Source organism: Vipera ursinii, assembly GCF_947247035.1.
Source record: "Vipera ursinii genome assembly, chromosome: 1".
Classification (NCBI taxonomy): Eukaryota; Metazoa; Chordata; class Lepidosauria; order Squamata; family Viperidae; genus Vipera; species Vipera ursinii.
This window is the reverse complement of record NC_139512.1, coordinates 241,101,070-241,126,850: the sequence shown is the minus strand read 5'-3', so window position 1 is coordinate 241,126,850 and position 25,781 is coordinate 241,101,070. Positions and strand designations below refer to the sequence as shown.

Sequence of the window (25,781 nt, the reverse complement as noted above, 5' to 3'; positions counted from 1 at the left end):
TATTTTTCACAGGTTGAAAAGAATGGTTCCTTTATCTTATCAAGATCACATACAGGTCAAGATACTGATTTAACTCCGTTGACTGCTGTGTGCTAATTTAATGACTAGGTTATTTGTTTAGTCTTGTATATTTGTTTGTACATATAATTAACCTTTATTTCGGAAAACAAAAACTTTTACTCAAGAAAGATTGATTAAAGCCTATTGTTTATTGAATCTCAGGAAAATTCCATTATTTATTCTTCTGAATAATTTTCGCTGAGAAAAAATGCAGAACGTAACTTTGAAAGATTATTCAGACTTCGTTCATAAAGACTTTTGCATTAACTGAAGATCATGTACAGAACCAAAAATGAAAGAATGCTCTTTTTATTAAACAGATTTTACAGAAATTGTTGCATAACACCATTTACTGTCACCGGCCACTTTTCATGAGTAACTTCACTGGAATTCTCCAGCCATGCTTTGTGCTGTTATTCAGATGCAAATGGAAATCTGTGATTTATATCTCCGCCATTTATTTATTTATTTTTGGGACTGTAATGTCCCCCAGAGGATAATCATTTGCTTTTTGGAATCACTTAAATTGCTTTTAAAAATCAAACGATGCTACGTATATACACATTATATACATAAATCATATACATATTGTATGTAGTAAACTTCAAAGGATTCCAGCTACTCCAAGAGCAATTAAGAATTTACATGCTGGCTTCTGAAAGTCTGCAGGAACTAAGTGTTGAGCAGCTGAAGTCCAAAGAGTCTGAAATAAGGTTGAAATTAAAGAATGAAATATAAAAGTGAAATGCATAATCCCCAGGTCAAAAAAAGTTGTGCTTGGAATAAAGTCGCAGCTGAAAACGTCACACGACCTTCAACTGCTGGAAAAACCTTTTCCATTCTTTTGATGTAGTCACCAACAATGGAAATATCAAGATCACCTGTTTAAAACAAATTATTTAAATAACTTAGTTATTCCACATTATCCAATTATGAACTGCCTATAAATGATTTGTGTTAAATAGATTTCAAACAATGAAATTGACACAGCCACTGTTAAATTCCTTGTCTTAGTACAATACAATAATTTTACATCTCCTTGCCTTCTACTATGATAGTAGAACATCCTAGGACAGTCTTCAAAGACTAGAATCCTTATTACATTATTCTTATAACAAATAGAGGTCACACTGCATAAAGGGAGTAATTTCATTTTTGAAAAATAATCACATTTGTAATTTGCCCAGGGAATCTGTAGCCAAGTATATCTGGTGGTTCTGTTCCCATGCAACCTTCATTTTATCTCACCCAGGAGCCTAGCTTATAGTAGATTAGATTGAAAATATGTCAGTCATATACTTTAGGCACTGTAAAACACTGGGTTTTAACTTGTAATATTGTTTTTTAAAAAAAAAACCTGCACAGGATTCATTTATGGCTATTTGAAATGGAAAATACTCAAAAGTTTATCAATTTTATATAGCAGTCAATCCATTCAAGGCAGCTCTGCTAGAGTTGTGTTTTTATGATTGAGTATAGAATGGCTGTTTGAGTGCTAGTGTGCATTTTATTGAAAGGCTGCCGCTGTCCTTGCTCTTGGTCTTATGCGTATTAAAATTTCTCTGTCTTTCTGTTCCAGACATTATAAACTGCCCACACAGCATCGGGAGCCTTAAGAGATTTCTTGCTGTTGTTGCATAACAAGGAGGCAGCACCAACCATGCCACTAGATGTAGAAGAGCAGTGAAAATCTTTAGGGAGAAACTTGAGGCCTTCTAGTCTCCAATTGCATTTTTGATACACAAATCAAGTAGATTTCCCTAGCTAGTTTATAAATAAACCTGTGTTAATACCTTGAACACAAATGCTGCTTGATTATTTTATTTGGAAGTAAAAGTAGCACTTTAGACTTATATACCATTCCATAGTGCTTTATAGCACTCTCTAAGCAGTGAGTCAGCATATTGCCCCCCAACAATCTGGATCCTCATTTTACTGACCTTGGAAAGATAGATGGCTGAGTCAGTCTTGAGCCGGTCAGGATTGAACTGCTGGCAGTCAGCAGAATTAGCCTGCAATACTGCATTCTAACCACTACACTACCACGGCTTTTGATCAAAGATGGCACTTCAAGTTATGTATTTTTATCTCAAATCTTGCTTTACAGGGAAAGGGTGATGCCACTGGCACTTCTACTTTCCCTCTTGCATAATAGCCCAAATCAAGCTGAATTAAATATTTCCTGCTGCAGTTTGAAAAGGGGTACATAGAAATTGTAGTATGATAGCAATATGGTCCTTAGTTATGTCGTGTGGATTCTTTTCAGGGATATGAATTCCAGTACTTGCATACTTAAGTCATTCTAAGTACATTGCCATCTGCTAATCACCAGAAAGGCTAATACTTACCGCTACTGTGGTTACTTGAATCTCCCTTTAGCATGTGATATCCATCACCACCAGTAGCAAGGAAAGAAGGTAAAAGCACTTTGTAGGTCTTTTCCATCTCAAGCGGAACATAGGTTGGCACTCTGCAGTCTGTGCAAAGAACGTTTAAGCTGACCACCCTGTTTCCTGGCTTTTGGGAGAGATCATACACCACTTTTATGCCTATTAAGAAACACAAGTCAGAAGTGTTTTAGGTACCATCTCTTGCAAATCTCTTGTTTGTATCTCTAAAAATATTAATAAATGGTTGTGCTATTCATGGCTTTGGGGAATAGACAAATAGTAAAATCAGATTCACAGTACCATGGATGCCAGCCTGCTTACAAAAGACTTCTAGCAGAAAGGGAGAAGTTATTTTTAATTCATTCTAAGGTACCACCTTGTATCCGTTCCAGATTGGTATAGAAGATGATGGTGATGGTTACAGGAAATTCCCCTCCTCCAATTTTCTTTTCCTCCCCGCCCCCTCGCCCACCCGCACACTTTTCTTTTAAACCATGCCAGGAGTGCCTACAATCTAATATGCAAGTGCATTTCTAGCTTTACTGCTTATGGAAATTAGGGCAGGAAGTAAAATATATTTCTGCAGAATTACAAAATGGAAAATTGCCGTACCAAAATAGAAAAATAATAACATAATTTTTCAGCGTAATTTTTCTTTTTGAAAAAGTTTTTAAACCAGGAGTGACTAATTCCTCTTTATAAGAATTTACCACAAAAGAGTGCATAGGTAATAGAAGTGCTGTTTTGCCATGGATTACTATTGTTAAGTGGGCCTTAGTTAAGTAAATAAAGGGGTGAATGAATAAATATTTCTCATTGTCCACCTCCAATTAAAAAATGGTGTAACGCTAAGAACTGACCTGCCATTCACAGTCTTTTTTTCTCTTCATCCTAGCATTTAATTAGTGAAACATTTTGTTTATGATGTGTCTGCAGCAATACTGCTTTTATGGCACAATGTAGATCCAGGGAAATAAATTAGGACAGGAGTTTAACGTAGACCACAACTGTATGGCTTGGATTGATTCTCATGTCTTCTACCAAGGCTAGGTGAATATCTGTGCTGAATTACACCTGGCCTGCCCTGGGATCTGGACTTCAGCTTACTCTGATTCACATCCCTATGAAAATCCCAACCAAAGAGTGAGAGGCCTGGCATAATTTCTTTGAAACTTATGTGCCTTTTCCCCCATCTCTCTCCCTAACAGTTCTGCAGCAATGGAGGGAAAGGTGAGTAATGGGGCCTCCAGTATTTTGTGTTTGTTTACATCCAATGCTATTTAAGCAGGAAGTCTGAGGCAAATTCTTATTTCCTGTCACCTGGCTCCTTAGTGACACACACACCTCTAGATTAATGATGCCCATGCTGGAGATAAATCATTCTCCCCAGGGTTTTTGAGCAAGAGAAAATGAACTGTTAATGTTTGATAAAAAACAAAAAGACTTTTGCACTTAGTGCTGGCAATCAATGAAGATAGCTAACCTGAGACCTGTAGCAATTCACCCGTTCCTTGCCCGTGTCGGTGAACGCTGTGCTCAAACGCTTGTTTTAGAGCAGAACCTTTGATCTGTAGCAAGTCGAACGTTCCTCCAAATGGCAATACTGCTGTCAGTTCCTCCAAGGTAATGATGCCTGAGTAGAACACAACACTTATACAGCAATAAGTCATATGCACAATTTTGTTCCTTTTTAAGGCATTGTGGTATTGGTTAAGTCGAAGACAGCCGAGTTCAAATCTTATCCCACAATCAGACTGCCTGCCAGACCTTAGACTAGTCCTTATCTTTAATGGTATTATAGGAATGACCTTGGGAGATAGGAGCAAGATCCAAGGACTAGAAAAACCATCATGCAAAAGAAATCTCAGCCCTCAGATGATTTCCTAGGAAGTAAAAGGAAAGGAGGGAAGAAATGTTTTCATACTTGAAAGGTTCTGCAAATGCAACATTACAATAAAGATATTATAATTGTGCTTCTTGTCTAGGTGACCTCAACAGGCTAAATTATCTTCCAGTCTAGTTTGCAACTTAGATTTGCATCTAGTTTGCATCTTATGCTAAAAGTGGCAGGCCATCATTCATATGAAGGGTAGGAATGTTAATTTGATTTCTGTGGTTTCTACCCATGCCATCATTGTCGAATAAAAAGCAAATTACATTTAAAGGAGAAGTTAAACAGAATAAACAGATAATAATGTACAGTTTAAAGTATCTGAAAATCTGCAAGCAATGTTTTTCATCGTGCATAAAATATGATTACCGTAGGTTTCAAGAGAAAAACTAGTAGTGCCACAGAGGGTTTGGACAAGATGTTGACAGTAAACTAATAGAAACATATAAATAAGATGCTCTCTAGAGGTAAATCTGATAGTGTTTAAATATTTATGGAAGAAGGGGAATTTTTCTCCATAAAGGAAGATGCAAAAGAGGGATATTTGTTAATTTTCATCATCAGACAATAATCATGATAGATTTGGACAGCATTTAATTTAATTTAATTTAATAACACTTATATACCGCCCTTCTCCCTGAGGACTCAGGGCGGTTCACAGGGCAGAATAAAATAGCGAATACACACATTAAAACAGGATTAAACAATAGCCCTAGTTAAGAACAATATAAATACAACGCTAAAAACCCCCAGAAAAATTAAAAAGCGAGAGATAAAACAACCCCAACACTCCCCCTCAGGCTAGGCCGGCTTGTACAAACAGAAATGTCTTAAGATCGCGACGAAAGGAGCGAAGATCGGGCGCCGTCCGGAGCTCTACCGGTAGCTGATTCCACAGCTCCGGAGCGCCCACAGAGAAGGATCTCCCCCTGGGGGCCACCAATCGACATTCTCTGATCGGTGGCACCCTGAGGAGGCCCTCTCTGTGGGAACGCACAGGGCGCAGGGAGCTTGATGCCGGCAGCAGATGTTCCCTGAGGTACTCCGGCCCCATGCCATGGAGTGCTTTGAATACCGTTACCAGTACCTTGAATCTCACCCGGAAGGCAACTGGCAACCAATGCAGCTCACGGAGCAGAGGTGTAACGTGGGAGTATCGGGAGACTCCCAACACCACTCTCGCGGCTGCATTCTGTACCAGTTGGAGCTTCCGAGTGGTCCTCAAGGGCAGCCCCATGTAGAGAGCGTTGCAGTAGTCCAGACGAGAGGACACGAGCGCATGAGTGACTGTGCATAGATCATCCCGGCTAAGATAGGGCCGCAACTGACGCACCAGGCGAACCTGTGCGAAGGCCCCCCTAGTCACGGCTCCTATATGATCTTCCAAGGTGAGCCGTGAATCTAGGAGGACCCCCAAGTTGCGAGCCCTATCTACGGGGGGTAATGATTCACCCCCCATAGCTAGAGATGGAATGTCCGAGTAAACCCGGGATGAAGGTATGCAAAGCCACTCAGTCTTGTCGGGGTTGAGCTGGAGTCTGTTCCTCCCCATCCAGACCCGAACCGCCTCCAGGCAACGGGACATCACGTTGAGGGCATCACTGGGGTGGTTTGGTGTCGAAAAGAAAAGTTGGGTATCATCAGCATACTGATGATACCCAACTCCAAAGCCACGAATGATCTCACCCAGCGGCTTCATGTAGATGTTGAACAGGAGAGGCGAGAGGACCGACCCCTGAGGAACTCCACAAATGAGAGACCTCGCGGTCGACCTCTGCCCCCCTGCCAACACCGACTGCGAACGTCCCAAGAGATAGGAGGAGAACCACTGTAAAACTGTGCCTCCCACTCCCAGTCCCCTGAGACGCCGCAGCAAGATACCATGGTCGATGGTATCGAAAGCCGCCGAGAGGTCTAATAGGACTAAGACAGAGGAATGCCCCCTGTCCCGAGCCCTCCAGAGATCATTCACCAGCGCGACCAATGCCGTCTCCGTGCTGTGCCCGGGCCTGAAACCCGATTGGTACGGGTCTAGATAATCCGCTTCATCCAGGACCAGAGGGAGCTGATGCGCCACCACACTCTCAACAACCTTCGCAAGAAAGCGAAGGTTGGAGACAGGACGAAAGTTGTTCAATACAGCTGGGTCCAAGGCAGGCTTCTTGAGGAGAGGCCTCAGCATGTTTACCCAAACTAAATATGGGATATTCAAACAGGATAAGGTCAAGAGTTAAAGCTTCACAGCCTGGCAAATTTTTTAAAAAACATGACAGTAGTTGAATAGAGTGGATACAAGTCCAAATTTAAATATTGGCATACAACAAAGAGAAATTGAAGTGGCATTGTGTAGATGCTCTTGAAATTACATATACCATTATTGGCTCGTTCATCAATGGGTGACCGTATTCCACCACCATTTACAATGCACATGGAAACATGATTCCACTCATTATCATCAGGATGTCTCAGGTTATTGTAAATCTAAAAACATTCACAAAGAAAAAAAATGTGAATTAAACCTCCACTATCCTTTTCACTTAACTTTAAAGGACATCAGTGTATCAAAATTAGAAATCTTGCGATGATATCTAGCAGTATAGCTATTTTCCACTAAAAAGCCTATAGTAAAATAGTTTGTTACAAGTTGTCCTTCCTTGCAGCACCCCCTTCTCAAAAGGGCCCCTTCTGTCTCACAATGTGGTTCTCAGAGACCCTCCACTGATAGCAATGGGAGCTCTTTTGTTATCTGTATGAAAAAAAGGTTTTTTTTTGAGAAAGACATAAAATTGAATAGAGAGGGTTTAGCTTGTTCCCCTTCAGCAGTAGGTTCATTTAGATTGCCTTTAACAATGCTTCTGGAACTTTACTGAAATTTTTTTGAGGAAAAAAAATCTTTATTCTGAGCAACTCCTCATCTGAGATAAAGATTATTTCCCATTTTAAGGCAAGATGTAGAGAAGCAAGAGGATGGCTGTGGAGAAACTGTGGCTCTGAGGGAGAAGCTGCTGGGTTATGTTGGACCACCCAGCGGACTGCATTTTGTCTGCACTCTGAGCATACCTTCTTTTAAGCACAATACGATTTCTAGGTACATAAATTTGTTCATGCCATTAGTTATTCCTGTCAAGAACTGTGCACCAAAGATGGTGAGACTGGGTGAAGAAGCACCACAGCATGACAAGGCTTGTCGGAGTTAGTAAGAAAGTGGCAGGATGGAAAGTTTGACAACAAAGCAGGGGGAGGAGGATGTAATGTATTGGGGTTTCTCTGCTTACACTGTTCATGTGTCTGTTAATTGCTGCTAACGGTTGCCTGTGTAACAGCTAAGGGCCAAGCCAGACTCCTTGTCTCCAGAAAGACCATTGGATGATTTGTGCGGGAAATGGGTTCCTTTAAATCTATTGGCTGCCACCTAGTGGCCAACTGTATAAGTAGCTGCGCAGAAGCCTCCATTTTTAATTCTGTTCCTGTTAGCTCAATAAAGCAGTGTTCCTGCTTTCAACCTCTTGTCTTGCCTCGTGCTTCGAAAGAGCCCACAACTTAACAGAGGACCTGAAATTAGGGCTGCTATGAAGAGCAGCAGTAGGAATGAAGACAAGTAACAGGTTGGGACTTTTGAAAATGATGCTGGCAAGGAGGAAGAAGAAGGACAAGCCAAACAAGATGTGAGGGAGAAAAATCAGGATGTAGGGCATCCATGATGTAAAGAAAGCAGGACAAGAAGAAAAAGGCAGGGCTTGAAACAAGATTTGCCAAGCTACCATGTTTCCTTGAAATAAGACCAGGTCTTTTTTTGCCTCCAAAAGAGGCACCAGGTCTTATTTTCGCGCTCAGCCTTATCTCACCTCCGGCACCAACAGCCCCACCCAGCCAGTCCACTTCTTCTGGGGATGAAGTTCTGCACCTCCATTCAGGCCTGCATTTTGCAGTCAGGCCGTTCCAGAAGGCCTAAGCAGCCAAGTACCGAGCTATGGATTGAATGCATCGCTGGGTTCTTGGCTGCACAGACCTTCTGGAAAGCCCTGTGACTGCGGAATGCAGGCCTGGCTGCGGAAGAGGCCACAGAAGAAGAAGTGGGCCGGCAAGGAAAGGCCTGGCTGCAAGGAGAGGGTACGGGGCAGGTGGAGCAGTTCCATGCCCCCATCTCCGCCCTAGCTTGATTTTTAGGTGTGTGCCTTGCCCCCAAACTAGGGCTTATTTTTGGGATAGGGATTATATTAGGCCCACCCCCCAAAATCAAACTAGGGCTTATTGTTGGTGTAGGCCTTACTTTCAGGGAAACACAGTATAAGTGGTTTCTAAGGCAAGACCTGTGCACCCCGATCTATCGTCATCACCCTGCAGCTACAAAAAATGGCAACTATTGGCCAAAAAACAGCTACTCCCTTCTGATTTGGATCCAATCCTTACTAATGTTATTTGCACACATTCCAGCCTTAGCTGTGAATTTATAAAACTTCAGGATTAATTCTACACATTAATAGTGTTCCCGAGACTATGGAAGTTCCCTGATTTCAATGTTAAGGGTGTGTACCTCACACAAGGTACCTTTAATCCTTTTTCAGATCATCAAGTACAGAACCAGTTATTTGTATTCTAATTTGTTAGTTCCTTACCACAGCGTCACAAATTAAATTTCCCAAGTTGCACTCCTGAAAGCGGCAGGCTTGAGTCGTTCCATTCAAGTAAACAATTGTTTTCCCTATTTCTTGTGAAGAATAACTCTGTAGCTGGATCTTCATTTTGTTAACTTCTGCTTTCAGATCTTGATCTAAAACAATAATAATAAAATCCAGATAGCTATGTTTATATTTATAAGTGTTAATGAAAATAGGTCGGTAACCACGTCACATCATTTATTTCCTGAGCAATGCAGTAATGGAGGAAGTCTGGTAATTGTAGTTATATCAAAAATTGTAGATTTCAAGTACTTTGGATGTGGCATTGGACAACACTGAGCCCCCAGATTTCCCTATAAATTCTACTTCTGATTACTGTATCTCCTCATTTTCTTCAGTTTAGTAATATATGTGGTGTGTGTGTGTGTTTGTGTGTGTGTATTAGTGAAGGTGCAGAATCAGTTTGTTGCTGTCAAGGTTAAACAACATGGAAAACCTTTGTTGCTCTTTCACAAATCTCTAGAAAACATGCTACGTATATGCTGCCTTGTACTATATTTTATATTTTTAAAAGACTCATAACTATCTTGTTGATATTATGCAGATGGTTTTTAGCAGGCTTCTCCTCAAGGTTGACTCAGCCTTCCATCCTTCCGAGGTAGGTAAAATGAGGACCCAGATTGTTGTGGGCAATTAAGCTGACTTTGTAATAATGCCGCTTGGGTGTGTGTGTGAAAGCCCTAATAAGCAGGCATATACATAGAATGAAGGCTACTGCTAAGCTTGTAAGCCACCCTGAGTCTTCGGAGAAGGGCGGGATATAAATGGAATTAAAATAAATAAAAAATAAAAATAATGGCATAATAGTATTAGTATTAAGTTTTGAAAGATCATATTTACTCAGTTGATACTTAAAGACGTTTCACATCCATTCCCAATTTCATACCTTCAGGAATATCCTTATTCAACAAAATGGGATTTCCAGATGCCTTGATTACATTTCCTTTATCATCGAATACGACATTCAAATAGCCGAGATATTTTCCAAAGGCGTATGCCTGAACAACAGGCACTTGACGTCCATCATCTGATTGCACCATAAATGGGTAATTACCTGCTGGCACTTCAGTGGAAGGTGGACTTCCTAAAAAAAGGAACCAGGGCAAGAATGGTCTTCAAAACTCTGAATACAGAACACCCAAACTGACAGAGATTTCATATGAATAAAATGGTGACCTATTTACTTATTACATTTTTTTCAAGTCAATCAATCCCAAAAAGAGTATGAATGGTTGACTAATGCTGTAAGTTTCCAACCTTTCCAGACTGAAAGGACAAAATGAATCTCTAGCCAAGGACCTTTTCTCAGCTGCCTCCCCAAGGCATTACTGATCAGAGCAACAAGATTTTTCGGCTCTGCTCCCTAGACTCAAATGCAATTGGAGTAAAAAGCAGAGCAAAGCACAGATCGTTTATTTCTCAAGTGGCTTTTCCACACTTCCTTGAATCACATCAGTGTTATTGATTCAGCCAGCTGTTTCACCTGTCACACGTCACCTGCATTCTTGGCCATAGGAAGAGTTTCACTGGAGTTTTGAGGGATTCTTTTTCTGTGCAGAGTGCCTCTACTTTGGAAAATCACGCTGTTGGAGTGCTTGCTTATTTATTTATAATATCTATATAGCCCATCCTAAGCAGGAAGGTTGCTAGGGAAACTGGATTTGCTTAATGATGACATGATTCATTTAACAACTGCAGTGATTTGCTTAACAACCATGGCAAAATGGTCATAAAATTGGGTGTGACTCCTATAGCAACCCCCTTGCTTCCCAAGGGAAATTCAGCTCCCAGTTGTGGTTGTAAGTCAAGGACTATTTGTATTGCCATTTGTCTGGTAAAGAGAAAGCCCAAGCCGAGGACCGACAGAAAGTGAAAGGGGAAGACTGCTTTCTCTTAGTAATCCTAGTTGTTGACTGGCACTAAGACTGTAGAGTTTATTTATTTATTATCAAAACATTGATGAGTGTCCTGGAAAAACCTCCTCCCCTTCCTTCCTTAGTCAGCCAGCCAGCCACTTCCTGTCATGAATGCTTCTTTCTGCCTCCTGGGACAAACATTCCTATTTGCCACAAAACTACGCTTCTCGACAGCTCCAAAAGGCATTTATTTATAGCACCCCCAAAAAAAACCCAAAGAATAAATGGTGCTGTTATTCAGCTACCTTTCAAAAAAGAAAATCCAACTCAGATTATTGAAATAGGTTCTAGAGTATACGCAGATGAAGTAGTCTGCATTAATGGACATAGGCTTCTGTGACAGAAGATAAGTGGATATTTTAGCATAGTTGGGTTTTCTAGAAAACTCAGCACTTTTGGAGTATATCAATAATACGTTTCAAACTGGGAGAAACCAGAGGCCAGGCTTGATTCCAGACAATGGCAAGAGCCAAGTAAAACCACAAGGAAGTAACTATCCCACAAGCCAAATTTGCAAAAACAAGCTGCGTACATATAAAGTAAGACATTAGCATGTTCACATGCGTGTTATAGCTGCACATCTTAAAAACAACTCCAGGTGGCTTACAGTGAATAATGTAGCAAAAAAACCAGTACGAAACCAGTAAAAATAAAACTAGAAATAGATGAAAACTGCCACCCATCCACTCTTCATGCATGTGCCCACACTTTCAGCCCACCCTGCTCTTGCCCTAACCCCACACCTGGTGGAACAGCAGGGTCTGCCAACACCCGAACTTAGATCATGTCACCACAGTGGCTCTGCAACTGTTGTGAAGTGTGAGGAGTGTTTACATTTTTGAGCACTATTATAATAACTTTGAATGGTCATGAAACATATGGTCACAAGTCAAGAACTACCTGCAAGACTTTCTCCTTCAGAACCCTTAAACAATTCAGATGCAGAAAAGTTTGCTACACTCACTGAGCATTTCTATTAAGGGGTGTAAAGTTGTGATGGGGAAATAAACAGAAGAGAAAATTTATATTGACAAATATATTCTAGAACAAAGATAACACATGAATACAAGAAAAAAATTAAGGGAAGACAGAAAAAGCAAGAAATATTAGACCGAGTTCCAGCATTTTGGTATCCCTTAGCAAACTAAAATCAATAACTTCCTGAGACCATATTAAAGCTCTAATGCCTAACAAAAGCAAACTATACACCAAGCTGAATTCATAAAATATGCCTTTACTGATCTCATGACCTTTCTTTCTATATACTACTCAAACCAATAGAAAGGAGGGATTCATACCAGATTAATTAGTACATTTGTTGTTGTTGTTGTTAGCTGCGAAGTCATGTCCGACCCATCGTGACCCTATGGACAACGTTCCTCCAGGCCTTCCTGTCCTCTACCATCTTCTGGAGTCCATTTAAGCTCACGCCTACTGCTTCAGTGACTCCATCCAGCTACCTCATTCTCTTGTCCCCTTCATCTATTGCCCCCAATCTTTCCCAGCATTAGGCTCTTCTCCAGTGAGTCCTTCCTTCTCATTAGGTGGCCAAAGTATTTGAGTTTTAGCTTCAGGATCTGGCCTTCTAAAGAGCAGTCAGGATTGATCTCCTCTAGGACTGACCGGTTTGATCACCTTGCAGTCCAAGGGACTCGCAGGAGTCTTCTCCAGCACCACAGTTCAAAGGCCTCAATTCTTTGGCGCTCAGCCTTTTTTATGGTCCAACTTTTACTGCCATACATTGCAACTGGGAAGACCATAGCCTTGACTATATGCACTTTTGTTGACAGGGTGATGTCTCTGCTTTTTAGTGTGCTGTCTAGATTTGCCATGGGTTTCCTCCCCAGGAGCAAGCGTCTTTTAATTTCTTGGCTACAGTCCCCATCTGCGGTGATCCTGGAGCCCAGGAAAATAAAGTCTGTCACTACCTTCATCCCATGATGATAAGGACATCACTTTTTGGTGTTAGTTCTATAAGTTGCTGTAGGGCTTCATAGAACCGGTCAATTTCATCCTCTTCAGCACTGGTGGTTGGGGCATAGACCTGGACTACTGTGATATTGAATGGTTTGCCTTGGACTCGAACTGAGATCATTCTGTCATTTTGAGGATTGTATCCCAGTATTGCTTTTCCTATTCTTTGATTGACTATGAAGGCTATTCCATTTCTTCTGAGGGATTCTTGCCCGCAGTAGTATACCTGATGGTCATCTGAATTAAATTCACCCATTCCTGTCCATTTTAGTTCGCTGATACCTAAGATGTCAATGTTCAGTCTTGTCATCTCTTGTTTGACCACATCCAGCTTTCCTTGATTCATGGATCTTACATTGCAGGTTCCTATGGAAAAAAAATCTTTACAGTATCGGACTTTCCTTTCACCACCAGACACATCCACAGCTGAGCGTCCTTTCGGCTTTGGCCCAGTCACTTCATTCTTTCTGGCGCTACTAGTATTAGCCCTCTGCTCTTCCCCAGTAGAATATTGGACGCCTTCCAACCTGAGGGGCTCATCTTCCAGCATCATATCGTTTTGCCTTTTGGTACTGTCCATAGGGTTTTCATGGCAAAGATACTGGAGTGGGTTGCCATTTCCTTCTCCAGTGGATCACGTTTTGTCAGAACTCTCTGCTATGACCTTTCCATCTTGGGTGGCCCTGCACGGCATAGCTCATAGCTTCATTGAATTACACAAGCCCCTTCGCCACGACAAGGCGGTAATCCATGAAGGGGATTAGTAAGTTTACTAATAAAGATTATAGTCCAAACTTTTCTATTTATATAAGCAAGTGATATTTATACAAATCATATAAATACATACTGACTTCCTTAGGTAGTTGGTAAAATACATGGCACTCTAATTGCTAAGTTATATAAAAATCCTATTTTGTGAATGAATAACATACCTGAATAAAGAAATGTGTTTGTATGTCCCCCAACCACAACATCCACGCCTTTAACTTTCTGAGCAATGCGTTGGTCTTCTAAAAAACCAGAGTGACCAAGTGCAATGATTTTGTTGATGCCCAATGTGGTAAGTTTGTTTGCGTGTATCTGCAATTCTTCAACTTCATCTCGAAATTCTAAATATGGTCCTGAAAATCCAGAAGAGGAAATATATATTGTTATTGCATTATTTACTCAGAAAGCATATTTTACCAATGAAAATCCCTATTCTAGCAATAAAATCTATGCTACACTTAGTACTTCATTGTTTAAGAAGTTCCTTTCAAACAAGGTAAACATGACATGAGTTTTGTTTTGTTAATTTAGAGGAGAGTGTCTCAGATGTTTAATATAGTTGAATGTCCACTATAGTTAAAATTATAGCATTTAATGTCTTCAGATCTGTCAATGGCCACCATGTTAAAAGAGAACTAGATACATTCATTAGAATCAGATTAGAAACACAAGTTAAGATAGGCAAGAAAATGGTAAGTGAGCACCTGTCCAGCCTAGATGAGTTCAAATCACCAGGACCAGATGGACTATACCCCAAGGTTCTCAAGAACTGGCAGATGTGATCTCAGAAACACTGAACTATATCTTTCAAAGATCCTAGAGCACTGGAGAACTACCAGAGGACTGGAAGAGAGCTGATGTAGTTCCCATCTTCAAAAAAGGGAAAAAATAGATCCAGGAAACTACAGACCTATCAGCCTGACCTCAATACCTGGGAAGATTCTGGAAAAGATAACCAAACAACGAATCAGTGAACACCTAGAGGCAAACAAAGTCATTACCAAAAGCCAACATGGGTTTGTCATGTCAGATCATGCCAGACAAATCTGATTGCATTCTTTGACCAAGTGACAAGATTAGTTGACCAGAGGAAGGCTGTGGGTATAATTTAATTGGACTTCAGTAAGGCATTTGATAAAGTAGATCACAACCTACTACTAGGTAAGATAGAAAAATGTGGGTTAGACAGCATCACCACCAGATGGATTCGTAGCTGGCTGACCGGCCGTACTCAGCGTGTGGTCCTCAATGGAACTGTATCTACATGGAGGGAAGTGTGTAGTGGGGTGCCCCAGGGCTCTGTTCTGGGCCCAGTGCTCTTCAACATCTTCATCAACGATTTGGACGAGGGGATAGATGGGGAACTCATCAAATTTGCAGACAACACCAAGCTAGCAGGAATAGCCAACCCTCCAGAAGACAAGCTTAAGATACAGAAGGATGTTGACAGACTTGAACACTGGGTGCTATCTAACAAAATGAAATTCAATTGTAAAGGTTCTACATTTAGGCAAGAAAACCCAAATGCACAGGTATAGTATTGGTTCCTTGCTCAATAGTAGTAACTGCGTTAAGTGAGTCTTGCCCCATTTTACGACCTTTCTTGCCAAAATTGTTAAGAGAATCATTGCAGTTGTTAAGTTAGTAACACAGTTGTTAAGTGAATCCAACTTTCCAATTGACTTTGCTTGTCAGAAGGTCACAATAGGGGATCACATGACCCCGGGACACAGCAACAGTCATGAGTATGAACCAGTTGCCAAGCATCTGAATTTTGATCACATATCATGGGATGCTTCAAAGGTCACTTTTTACTTTTTCAGTGCTGTTGTAACTTTGAATGTCACTAATTCAACTGTTGTAAGTTGAGGACTACCTGTACTGAAAAGTAAGAGAGGTACCAATAGCAGGGCTGTATGAAACTCAAGTTATAGAGTAAGAAACAATCTGGTGTAGTGGTTAAGGCATCGAGCCTGAAACTGGGAGATTGTGAGTTCTAGTCCCACCTTAGTACAAAACTAGTTGGGTTACCCTGGGCTAGTAACTCACTCTTGATCCTAGGAAGGAGAAAAACACCAAACCAGTCTCGAAAAACCTTGCTGAGAAAACTGCAGGGGATAGTCCACGCAGCCACCAGTCGTCAAGAACTGACTTGAAGTCATAAATACAGTAACTGAATGTTATTATGGCTACTGTAGTCTTAAATATATCCTGTCATTTTATTTTTAATTATAGTTTTCAAGAATGGAAATTATTTGGGAAATCATTTCAGTTTCAAAAGGCACAGGCAATTCATCTCCAAGTTATTATACAATACGTCTTATTGACGCTGTGCTGAAATAGTCTACGTAGCCTGAAAGAGCACTGTAGCTAGTAAATAGTGTAATTACACAAAATAATATTTTTTCTAACTCAAGTAGGCAGTCCTTGACTTACGACAACAACTGAGCTCAAAGTTTATGTTGCTAAGTGAGACAGTTGTTAAGTGAGTCTTGTCCCATTTTACAACCTTTGTTGCCATAGCTGTTAAGTGAATCGCTGCAATTATTCAGTTAGTAACAAGGTTGTTAGGTGAATCCGGCTTCCCCATGGACTTTGATTGTCAGAAAGTCGCAAGAGGTGATCGCATGATCCTGGGATGCTACAACGGTCATAAATATGAACCAGCTGCCAAGCATCTGAATTTTGATCATGTGACCATGGGGATGCTGCAATGGTCCAAAGTTGAAAAAGGGTCCTAAGTCACTTTTTTCAGTGCCGTTGTAACTTTGAATGGTCACTAAATGAACTGTTGCAAGTCGAGGATTACCTGTACTATGTTCACTTTCTCTGCTTCTTTAAATACTACCTTCAATTATCAACGCAAAGGGACTAGAAACAAGATTGAAAATGTTGCATCTTATTGTAGTTATCCCTACCCCAACAATTTATGTTTGAAATGATATTCCAGCAATGGGGAAAGCAAAAGATTACAGCCAGTCATACTGTTGATACTGGAACCAAGACCATTTAGCCAACTTTCTCACATAACACAAAGCATTTTCTTTGAGCTGATGTTTTTAATCTGTAATCATAGATCGTGTTGTACATTTGAGACTCTTTAAAATATCTTTGGCTGCCTGAACACAATGAGCTCATGCTCTTTCCTTTCTTTGAGAAAAACAAGATGTGTTTTATTTCAACAAGTGGGTGAATCAGGAGATCCCAGTCTGTGCCAAGGATTTTAGTTAGGGCCCTGGGAATTATTTGATTCTTTTAATTATCTTAGCTAAATGATTTATATTTGTGAATATCCATGTCAGATCAATATGCATGAAATTTCCAGTGAACAAGAATTAAGACGTCATGTTCCAATCTGGAAGAAGTACTTGTAGTAATGAAGAAAAAAATGTATATTTTATGAAAATAATTGCTTGGATCTAAAGATATTTATTTACTTATTTATTTGCAATGTTTATATAGCTGCTTATCTTATCAGTTCTGGGCGGCTCTCAGAATGCTGTCTTGCACAAACTGAAAACCCAGTTTATTTGTAAAATGGGCTCCTGCCAAATTCTTTAACTTTTTTTTGCTCTTTTTTCAGCTCTTCACTCCCAAATGTCCTCATGCTGGGCCAGTTGATCTTCAGAATAAGTGTTTGGGAAAGAAGTATGGGTCTGTAATGGGGTGGGACATAGGAACCCATAAGAATCTCTCATTGCATCAGCAGAGTTCAGTTGAATCCTTGGGAATCTCACTCACTATATAGTTCTTTTGCCAATAGCAGTGCTTCACAAGGTTCCGTTCAAATTAACCTACTACTGCTTATCTACAGAGGGTAGATTTAGGATGGGGATGTGGCATCACTATAATAAAATCTATGGATATTCAAATTGATGTCTGCAAAATGCTACACATATAGAATTGTACGTGTTTAGTCTCTTCATATGACCTGAAATCCTGCTTTTTCTAAGTTTCTAATCCTGCTGAAACACATCCACATATTTGGAGAAGCATGAAATAGCTTTGCGATCCCAGAAAAAAAGCTTGATGAGGACTAAACGCACTCAAAGGACAAGGCATGCTGACTGACAGATATGGGAAAAATGGGAAGTCAAGAGAAGAAGGAATGGATCAGAGTATTCTGAAAGAATGAAAAACTAGAATATGGAGTAGTACAGATCCTTAAAACATTTTGCTGTATGTTCCATTTGTTCAACGGAATATTCATATTATAGAGTTAGAGTTCATTCTCTATTGTATGTCATCGTAGTTATGATTAAGGATTTGTATTAGATTATCTGACAGCAGAGGATCCTATTTTGGGGGAATGATTTAACACTCTTCACAGTCAGAAATCATGAAATGAAGCAACATGTTCTGGCCTGTCATATTAATGATATTGGAACAAAGCAGAACCACGCTAGAAGGAACATCCAACATTATGGAGGAAAATCCATCAAGTGATTTTTTTCTCTAACCTATGAAAATTTTGAGAATAGCCCTAGATGGATCAGGCCAAAGCCCATTGCAGAGAAGCATTCTTTTCCCTCACAGTGGCCATATATGGTGGCTCCACCATCACACAGGGGAAGACCCATGTCCTTGAAACTGGTATTTGGAAACATGCTGCCCCAAACCAGAATTACATAGAATCTTGACAGATCATGAATTTATCCAACCCCTTCTAAAGCCATTCAAGTTAGTGTCTATCGCAGGGGTCGGCAACCTGAAAAAGCAAAAGAGCCACTGGGAACCAGTTCCATCACACATAAAAAAAAGTGGGAGCCGCGCGCGTGCATCCACGCACGCGCATGCGCATAAAACAAAACATTTTGCGCATGCGCAAAATGTTTTGTTTTTTGCGCATGTGCGTGCGTGGCTACACGCACGCGGTTCCACTTTTTTTTATGTGGACGCACCTGCACGCCAGCGGCGCCGGTTCTCCGTGGTGACGGGCGCTGGGTTGTGGCGCCGCCTTCAGCCCGGGCGTCGCTGGAGCCACCCCCGGGACCTCCAAACTGCCACCTGAACACTCGTTTGGAGACTTGCTGGTCCGGTTTAGAAAGCTGCTGCGGGCCGCGGCAGCTTTCTAAACTGGCACCAGCAGGTCTCCAAACCGCACCTCCGCCCGAACACCAGCAGGTCTCCAAACGGGTGTTCGGACGGAGCGCACAGCTCTCCAAACCTTTGGAGAGGTGCGCGCGCACCTCCGCCCAAACACCCGTTTGGAGACCTGCTGGTGCCGGTTTAGAAAACTGCTGCAGGCCACGGCAGCTTTCTAAACCGGCACCAGCAGGTCTCCAAACCGCACCTCCGCCCAAACACCAGCAGGTCTCCAAACAGGTACTGCTGCTGCCCGTTCCGAAACCTTTGGAGTGGTGCACGCGCACCTCCTCCCGTTGGGAGTGGTGTGCGCGCACCTCCGCCCGTTCGGAGAGGTGCGCGCGCACCAGGCGACTGGGAGCCGCAGGAGATGGCTCAAAGAGCCGCATGCGGCTCCGGAGCTGCGGGCTGCCGACCCGTGGTCTATCGTAATAAATTCCAGAGGTTTCTTGTCTCCTGTGGGAGCAACTGCCTCTTTTTGTTTACAATAAATCTCCTTCTAACAGCTTCATTGATCCTCCATGGTCTTAGCATTAGGAAAAAGGAGGAAAACTTCTCCCTGTCCCTTTTTCCATGCCATGCAAAGTTTTATACACTTCAACTACCTACAATAGTTTTTTTTACAATATAAAGGAACTAGCCTTTTCTTGTAGGGAAGGTTTTAAGCCCTAATTACTTTCATAACCTTATTCTGTACCTTTTTCAATTCTATTATACCCTTTTTTCAGATCTAGGAACCAGAACTGTACAAATTTGCCCAGTACAGACATACCATAGATTTGTAGAAGTGCATAATAATATCAGTGTTTTAATTTTTATATTACTTTTCCTAATGATGGCCATACATCTTTCACCCTACCCCACTCTGACACCCTTAGCCTTTGATGAGCAATTATCAAAAACTTTTTTCAAAATCACCAAATACACTATCATGGGGTTAGCTTTTGTATGTCCATGTATCTATCTACTAACTTCTCAATAAATTCTAAATGGTTGGTGGGACAGTCTTTATGTTTGTGGAATCCATGCTGATTTTCCTTTAGGAGGGCTTGTTTTTATTTGGTTATTGCTCCAACCAGTTTGCCAGAATAGACATTAAGCTGACTATATTCTCCTGAATATTGACAAAATCAAGATGGTTTTTCTTATTATAATATATCATAATATTATTTTTACTTTTAACATTAATACAGTGTCCTATATGTCTGGTTGAACTAATGGTAAAGTTGGTATCATGTAGAAAAATAAGTGTACAAAGAGGATTGCGCTGTAGAATATTTGTGTGTGCCATAACATCGTAGAATAACAATTATTAAAATGATGAAATCTGTGTCTTCAACATATATAAAAATATATTTGCGAAAGGGTCGAATTGCAAATATTCTGAAAATTATGGCTCAACTTGCATGCTCTCTTATTGTCTTCAGATCAACTCTTTTTCATTCCTCTAGATGAGCTTTCCTAAACTTGCTTCACTTCAGCCTATCATCAGCCAGCATCCTCTTCCCAATCTGCAGTAAATCACTAATTCTCTTAACCTCAATCCATGTTATAGTCACATAAAAGAGAGCAGGAACTATATCAGATTTATATTCTATATAAAACTCAGCACCTAGTTGGCAATTAATTTTTTTCTCTTACAACTGTGAAAGACAATACAATCCCAATTTCATGCTAGAAAACAAATAAAATATAGCGAGAATTATGCAGTCACAATTAAGTACATCTAGTTATATAATTATTGTATCTATAATTTATGTAATTATATATATTAGCATGAAAAAATGTGTACCTGGATTTGAAAGAACAGGCGTCTCCTTTGTGGTATAGCCAATAATTCCCACTTTTTCTGAACCAACATTTATTATTTTATAAGGAAGGATGTACCCTGAGATATTACTTGCTATAGGCCCCTTTGGTCTAATGTTTGCACTCAGTATAGGAAAATTTGCATTTTTAAGGAGGGGATCCAATAATCCATCCAAACCATTATCAAATTCGTGATTTCCTAGAGCCTAGAGAGAAAATAAATATCAAAAAGGAAAAGGAAAATACAATTAATTAGAATTAATAATTATAACATATTCATACCGATCACATTACTTTCTTTCAGAAAAACAATGGGATACAGTTTGCAAAAGAGGTAGAAATAGTAAGCAAAGAAAAAAACTAAACATTGCTAAAACATATAAATCAGCTTCATCATATCATCAGCAAGTTAAATCCTAATGCTATCTCTACAAAGACTTTCCTATCTATTTCAAGGAATACCAACAATACCCACACAGTTTTTCTGTTTTCCTGATTGTAAAAAGTAGAACAGCACAATTATCTGCTTATGTGGATTATTTTCTTCATGTAAAGCCAATGAGTAACTACATTTATTAACCAAAGTGTTTTCAAAACCCTTAAGGATTTAGCAGACTGTGCTTCTTTCTTTCTTTCTTTCTTTCTTTCTTTCTTTCTTTCTTTCTTTCTTTCTTTCTTTCTTTCTTTCTTTCTTTCTTTTTCTTTCTTTCCTCTTTTCCTTTGAACAGCCTACTGATTCTATTAAAATAAAATAAAGATAACAGAGGCCTGTCTTAGTGAAGAAGCCTGGAGTCCTCTCACTCGTGATTATAAATGAAAACTTCTAACAAATCAGAATACAAGAGAATATTAGGAAAATTAAATAAATATTAATTCTGGATTTTCCCTATTTCAAAGATCAAGTATGCAAAAACTGCATTTAAATTGTTCCAATTTAAATAATGAACAGTAGATAATGTTTTAAAGTCCCCCCCTTTATCAGCTTTCTATTTCTTGAATATGCTCTTGTTCGATGATCATTATTATATTTCATAAATGAGCCATAAAGGCTATATTATAATATTCTATTTCTACTTCAAATCAATAGCTTGGAAATTTTTCAAGTCAGGAATCAAAGACTGTAAAGAATAGAATAGAATAAAGCAGCTATTCCAACATGGATGGGCTTTATTATCCCATTATATCTGGAAGGGACCAGGCTGAAGAAGCCTGCTATGGTATATTCCTCAAATTCCAGTCCATGTCGAAGCTCATGATTTTAAAATGGATAATTTTATCCAAGCCTTTTTTTACCCCATATGGCTTCAAGGAGTTCAGAAAACTCAACACCAATTGGCCACTTGTTCAACCACAAAAATGGTGAAGCCATCCTTATCATACAAACCCACAAGAGTATTTTATCCATCTCATAGGGGTTTTTTTCCCCAAGCCAGGTAAGGATAATATTTGGAAATATATTGATAAGTCCTCAATAAGATTTTATTAATTTCTATGCAAACAGTTTTCTGTACAGGTAGTCCTCAACATACAATAATTCATTTAGTGACAATTCATTTGGACAATATTGGAAGAAAGAGGAGCTGCCGACCATAGAAGAATGGACTTTAAAGGTTTCCGACCTGGCAGAGATGGCGAAGATATCGGCTTATTTGAAAGATCACTCGCAAGAACGTTATATTATGGAATGGAGAAAGTGGATTGAGTTTATCCAGAATAAGTATAGGGTTAAGAAGTTTTATCTAGCATTCGAATAAGTCTTCTTTCGTGTTTTTTCTTTTCTTTTCCTATTTTTTTTTATATATATTTAATAATGTTAAGTTTTGTTTGTTCTTATATAAGTTAGAGAGTGATGGATTTTAGAATTTATGGTTGTTAGTATATGGTTGCTTATGATTGCTTTTATATATATATACCTTGTATTTAGCTCTGGGAAGTCCGGGGGGGGGGAGGGGGGTGGGGGGGAGGTAGGGGAGGGAAGAGGGAGGGGGGAAGGGGGGAGGTAAGGGGGGAGGGAAGAGGTAGGGGGGAGGTAGGGAGGGGAGGGTGGAGGGGGATGGGGGTTTTTAATGGAAAATTGTATTGTAAAACTTTTCAATAAAAAAAAAAAATAATTCATTTAGTGACCATTGAAAATTACGACACTGAAAAACGTGACATGACCATTTTTCACACTTATGACCTTTGCAACATCCCCATGGTCATGTGATCAAAATTTAGACACTTGGCAGCTGACTCATATTTATGACCATTGTAGTGTCCCAGGGTCATATGATTGTACTTTTTACGACCATCTGACAAGCAAAGTCGATGGGGAAGCCAGATTCACTTAACAATTGTTTTACTAACTTAACAAGTGCAGTGATTTGCTTAACAACTGCGGCAAGAAAGGTAATAAAATGGGGCAAAACTCATGTAACAAATGTCTCAGCAGCATAAATTTTGGGCTCAGCTGTGGTCATAAGTCAAGGATTACCCGTTATTTCCCAGAATGTAAGCTTTTCTGTAAATCTATCTTTCAGTCACTCACTCACTCACTGTAAAGGAGACTGAAACGTGGCTGCATAAATCAAGTGATGCGGATAACAATGTTCCACTACCAGCTAAAGCAGCCTTTGTTGCTTATGATATTGGCAGAGCAATCATTCTTTACTCATGTCTGGCCACAGCAAATCGCCATAGTAGCAAAGGGTGTATCACAACTTCTTCCCCTGTAGCATTTCCAAATAGCACAGTTGGCACCAACCTTTGGCCTACATGGCGTAGGGCCAGGTTATCTAATGAACTCTCCCAATTTAATCTATCCTGCCCACCAGAGTAGGAAGGCAGGGCAGATTGTAGGTCTAAGTATCAAAGAAGTGCATCTGGTGAGACCTAGGAAAGGGGTGGTAGCTGTGGTCTCTCTCTCTCTCTTTTTGGAACCTCACTCTTCGAGATCCCCACCTTGTTTTTTTCCCCCACAAACCCTTGAAGACATGGTTTTCTCAGCGGCTTCAGGTCCTCATTCAGAATGAGTCAGGTGGCTTGCCTGATTCTGCTGTTGCTGGGGAAGTTTAAATTATGGAAACATTTCTGTCCTTTGTGCTGAGCTTTCTTATAAAAATAAATTTGTGGAGGATGAAGGGAGAAATCAGTGAATGTAAACCAGATTTAAGTCACATTTACGCCAATTTGGCACATCTTGAATTGCTTTTCAGCTGTACTTCTTGACCCAGCTTTGAGAACAAACTGTACATATTAGGCTCAAAGGAATACATTGAAAAAGTAAAGATAAAGTCATACAATATCTTCTCCTATTCAACAGAGCAAGATCCTTTTTTTCTGAATTCACAAAATATGAAAATTAGGATTGATTTTTTAAAAAAATGATAATACATGAAAATGCTACCAGAAGGCAAGAAGTAATGGATGGGAACTAATCAAAGAGAGAAGCAACCTAGAACTAAGGAGAAATTTCCCAACAATTAGAACAATTAATCAGTGGAACGACTTGCCTCCAGAAGTTGTAGGTGCTCCAACACTAAAAGTTTTTAAGAAGAGATTGGACAACCATTTGTCTGAAATGAGCAGGAGGTTGGACCAGATGACTTCCAAAGTCCCGTCCAACTCTGTTATTCTGTTAAACTGAATTTAGCATTGGCATGTCTACTGGATGTCTCTATGCATTTCCCCTTCAATTTTTAAGTAATTGAATAACAATTTACTGGAGTTCTTTTTTTATCAACATGTTTCATTTCATAGTAACTCCTACTTAAAACAAAAACCCATCCTCTAATAACCAAATTCATGGGCAATAGGATAATGGAAGGCTATGAAAGTTCAAGATCAACTGGCTAGTAGAGTTGGTTGCCAAACAAATGAATGGGAGATCTAATTAGCAGGAAATGTAGAAGCCTCTTTTCTTACAGCCAAGAAACCAGTCAGTTCAGAAGAATCCTGAATTCTCTGTGCCTGAATAAAATGCCAAAACTGGGATGCTTTTCTATCAGGACAATTCCCTTCCCTTCCCTTCTCTCCTTCTCTCTCTTTCTTTCTCTTTCTTTAAATGTTTGTTTATTAAATGTATATGTCACATTCAAGCGACTCTGGGCAGCTTATAATATCAGTTATTTTTGACAAGACCGACTTAATGGCAGATGTTGATACAACTAACAAAAGCGAAGGGCCCAGTGCTACAGAACCTGCAAGGGTCTCTTTAGGACAAGCTGGAACTCATATCAAAGGGAAGTCACCTTTCAGGCCCGCTCTGCAATCTCAACAGACTGCATCCTGAATTCTTGCCGTCACACGAGTTTGCAAAGCCTGCTCCCAAACTTTAGAATAGAATAGAATAGAATAGAATAGAATAGAATGGAATGGAATGGAATGGAATGGAATGGAATGGAATGGAATGGAATGGAATGGAATGGAATAGAATAGAATAGAATAGAATAGAATAGAATAGAATAGAATAGAATAGAATAGAATAGAATCTGGAAGGGAGCTTGGAAGTCTTCTAGTCCGGTCCAACTTGATTCATTCGATCCTGGAGTAAGGAACGAGAGATCCTCGCTCTGTCGGCGGGGAGCACCCGGGAAAGAAGAAGAAAAGGTGAGGGAGAAGAGGATTTTCTTTTCTCCTTTCCGCCGCCCCCGCTTTCCCCCCCTCTCTTTCCCTTTCCCTTTCTCCCCTCCCGCCCCGCCAGCTCACCATGGCGTCGTAGCGCAGGCTTGTCATGAACTTCAGCACTTCGCGCCCTTTGAAGAAGCTGAACCAGACGGTGCCCTGGTACTGATCCCCGGCGTCCAGGAGCAGCACGTGGCGATGCGTGGCGCGGAGCTCGCGGACCTTCGTGGCCCTGCGCGCCACGCCCCCGTAGCAGTCTTGCCCGCTGCATTTGCCCGAGTCGCGGCTCGTTTGCTCCACGCGGGCGTGGACGTCGTTGGTATGCAGAATGGCGAGCTCGAAGGAGCCGGCGGCCACCGAGAGCGCGGCGCCAAACCAGACGGCTCCGACCAGGAGCAGCAGCGGCGGCGAAAGGGAGCTTCGCGGGCAACCCTGAGCCCCGCGCCGTCGCTCTGGGGTCTGCATGGTGAGAACTCGCCTGTCCGGTCCTCCCTCCCCGGCGCCCCCGAGCTCTTTTCGGCACAAGAGTGCGGGGGAAGGAGATGGGAGGAGGAGGAGTCTGTCCGCTGTCCCAATGCCGTCTTTCGTCAGCAAGCGCAGACTCGTA

At 40.7% G+C, this 25,781-nt stretch overlaps 3 protein-coding genes and 1 long non-coding RNA gene across 11 annotated transcripts in view; 2 read left to right on the top strand and 2 right to left on the bottom strand.

The window, feature by feature from the left end:
• The window catches only part of SNX14 (sorting nexin 14), a 45,449-nt gene extending 45,057 nt beyond the window's left edge, over positions 1-392 (top strand). For all 8 annotated transcript variants that reach the window (XR_014494170.1, XR_014494171.1, XR_014494172.1 and 5 more), the window contains one exon: positions 13-392. Coding sequence is in view for 5 of the 8 variants with exons in the window: in XM_083377013.1 (XP_083233139.1) it covers positions 13-17 (5 nt within the window). In the remaining 3 variants the exon portion in view is untranslated. The remainder of the gene's footprint in view (positions 1-12) is intronic.
• The window catches only part of MRAP2 (melanocortin 2 receptor accessory protein 2), a gene marked incomplete at its 5' end in the record, with an annotated part of 869,028 nt that overhangs the window by 200,317 nt on the left and 642,930 nt on the right, over positions 1-25,781 (bottom strand). The window lies entirely within an intron of this gene.
• Positions 191-25,781, bottom strand: LOC310649018 (snake venom 5'-nucleotidase). Its single transcript, XM_083377266.1, has 9 exons — positions 25,259-25,781; positions 20,556-20,778; positions 13,843-14,031; positions 9,907-10,104; positions 8,958-9,112; positions 6,714-6,822; positions 3,934-4,083; positions 2,409-2,609; positions 191-941 (listed from the first exon to the last, which is right to left on the bottom strand). Exons 1-9 carry the CDS (start codon positions 25,637-25,639, stop codon positions 781-783), a joined length of 1,767 nt encoding a protein of 588 aa, XP_083233392.1. The 5' UTR covers positions 25,640-25,781; the 3' UTR covers positions 191-780.
• LOC310649401 lies at positions 2,634-10,029 on the top strand. The gene is made up of 4 exons (XR_014494218.1): positions 2,634-3,680; positions 4,436-4,539; positions 9,565-9,618; positions 9,913-10,029. It is a non-coding gene; the product is annotated as an uncharacterized lncRNA (long non-coding RNA).

Bases quoted from the DNA above. Each gene is read 5' to 3' on its own strand.
- LOC310649018 (XM_083377266.1), bottom strand. From the start codon at position 25,639: ATGCAGACCCCAGAGCGACGGCGCGGGGCTCAGGGTTGCCCGCGAAGC. The intron at 14,032-20,555 runs GTACACATTTTT...CTGGATTTTCAG, and splicing joins GCCTGTTCTTTCAAATCCAG to GACCATATTTAGAATTTCGA. The intron at 4,084-6,713 runs GTATATGTAATT...TGTTCTACTCAG, and splicing joins TGATGAACGAGCCAATAATG to GCATCATTACCTTGGAGGAA.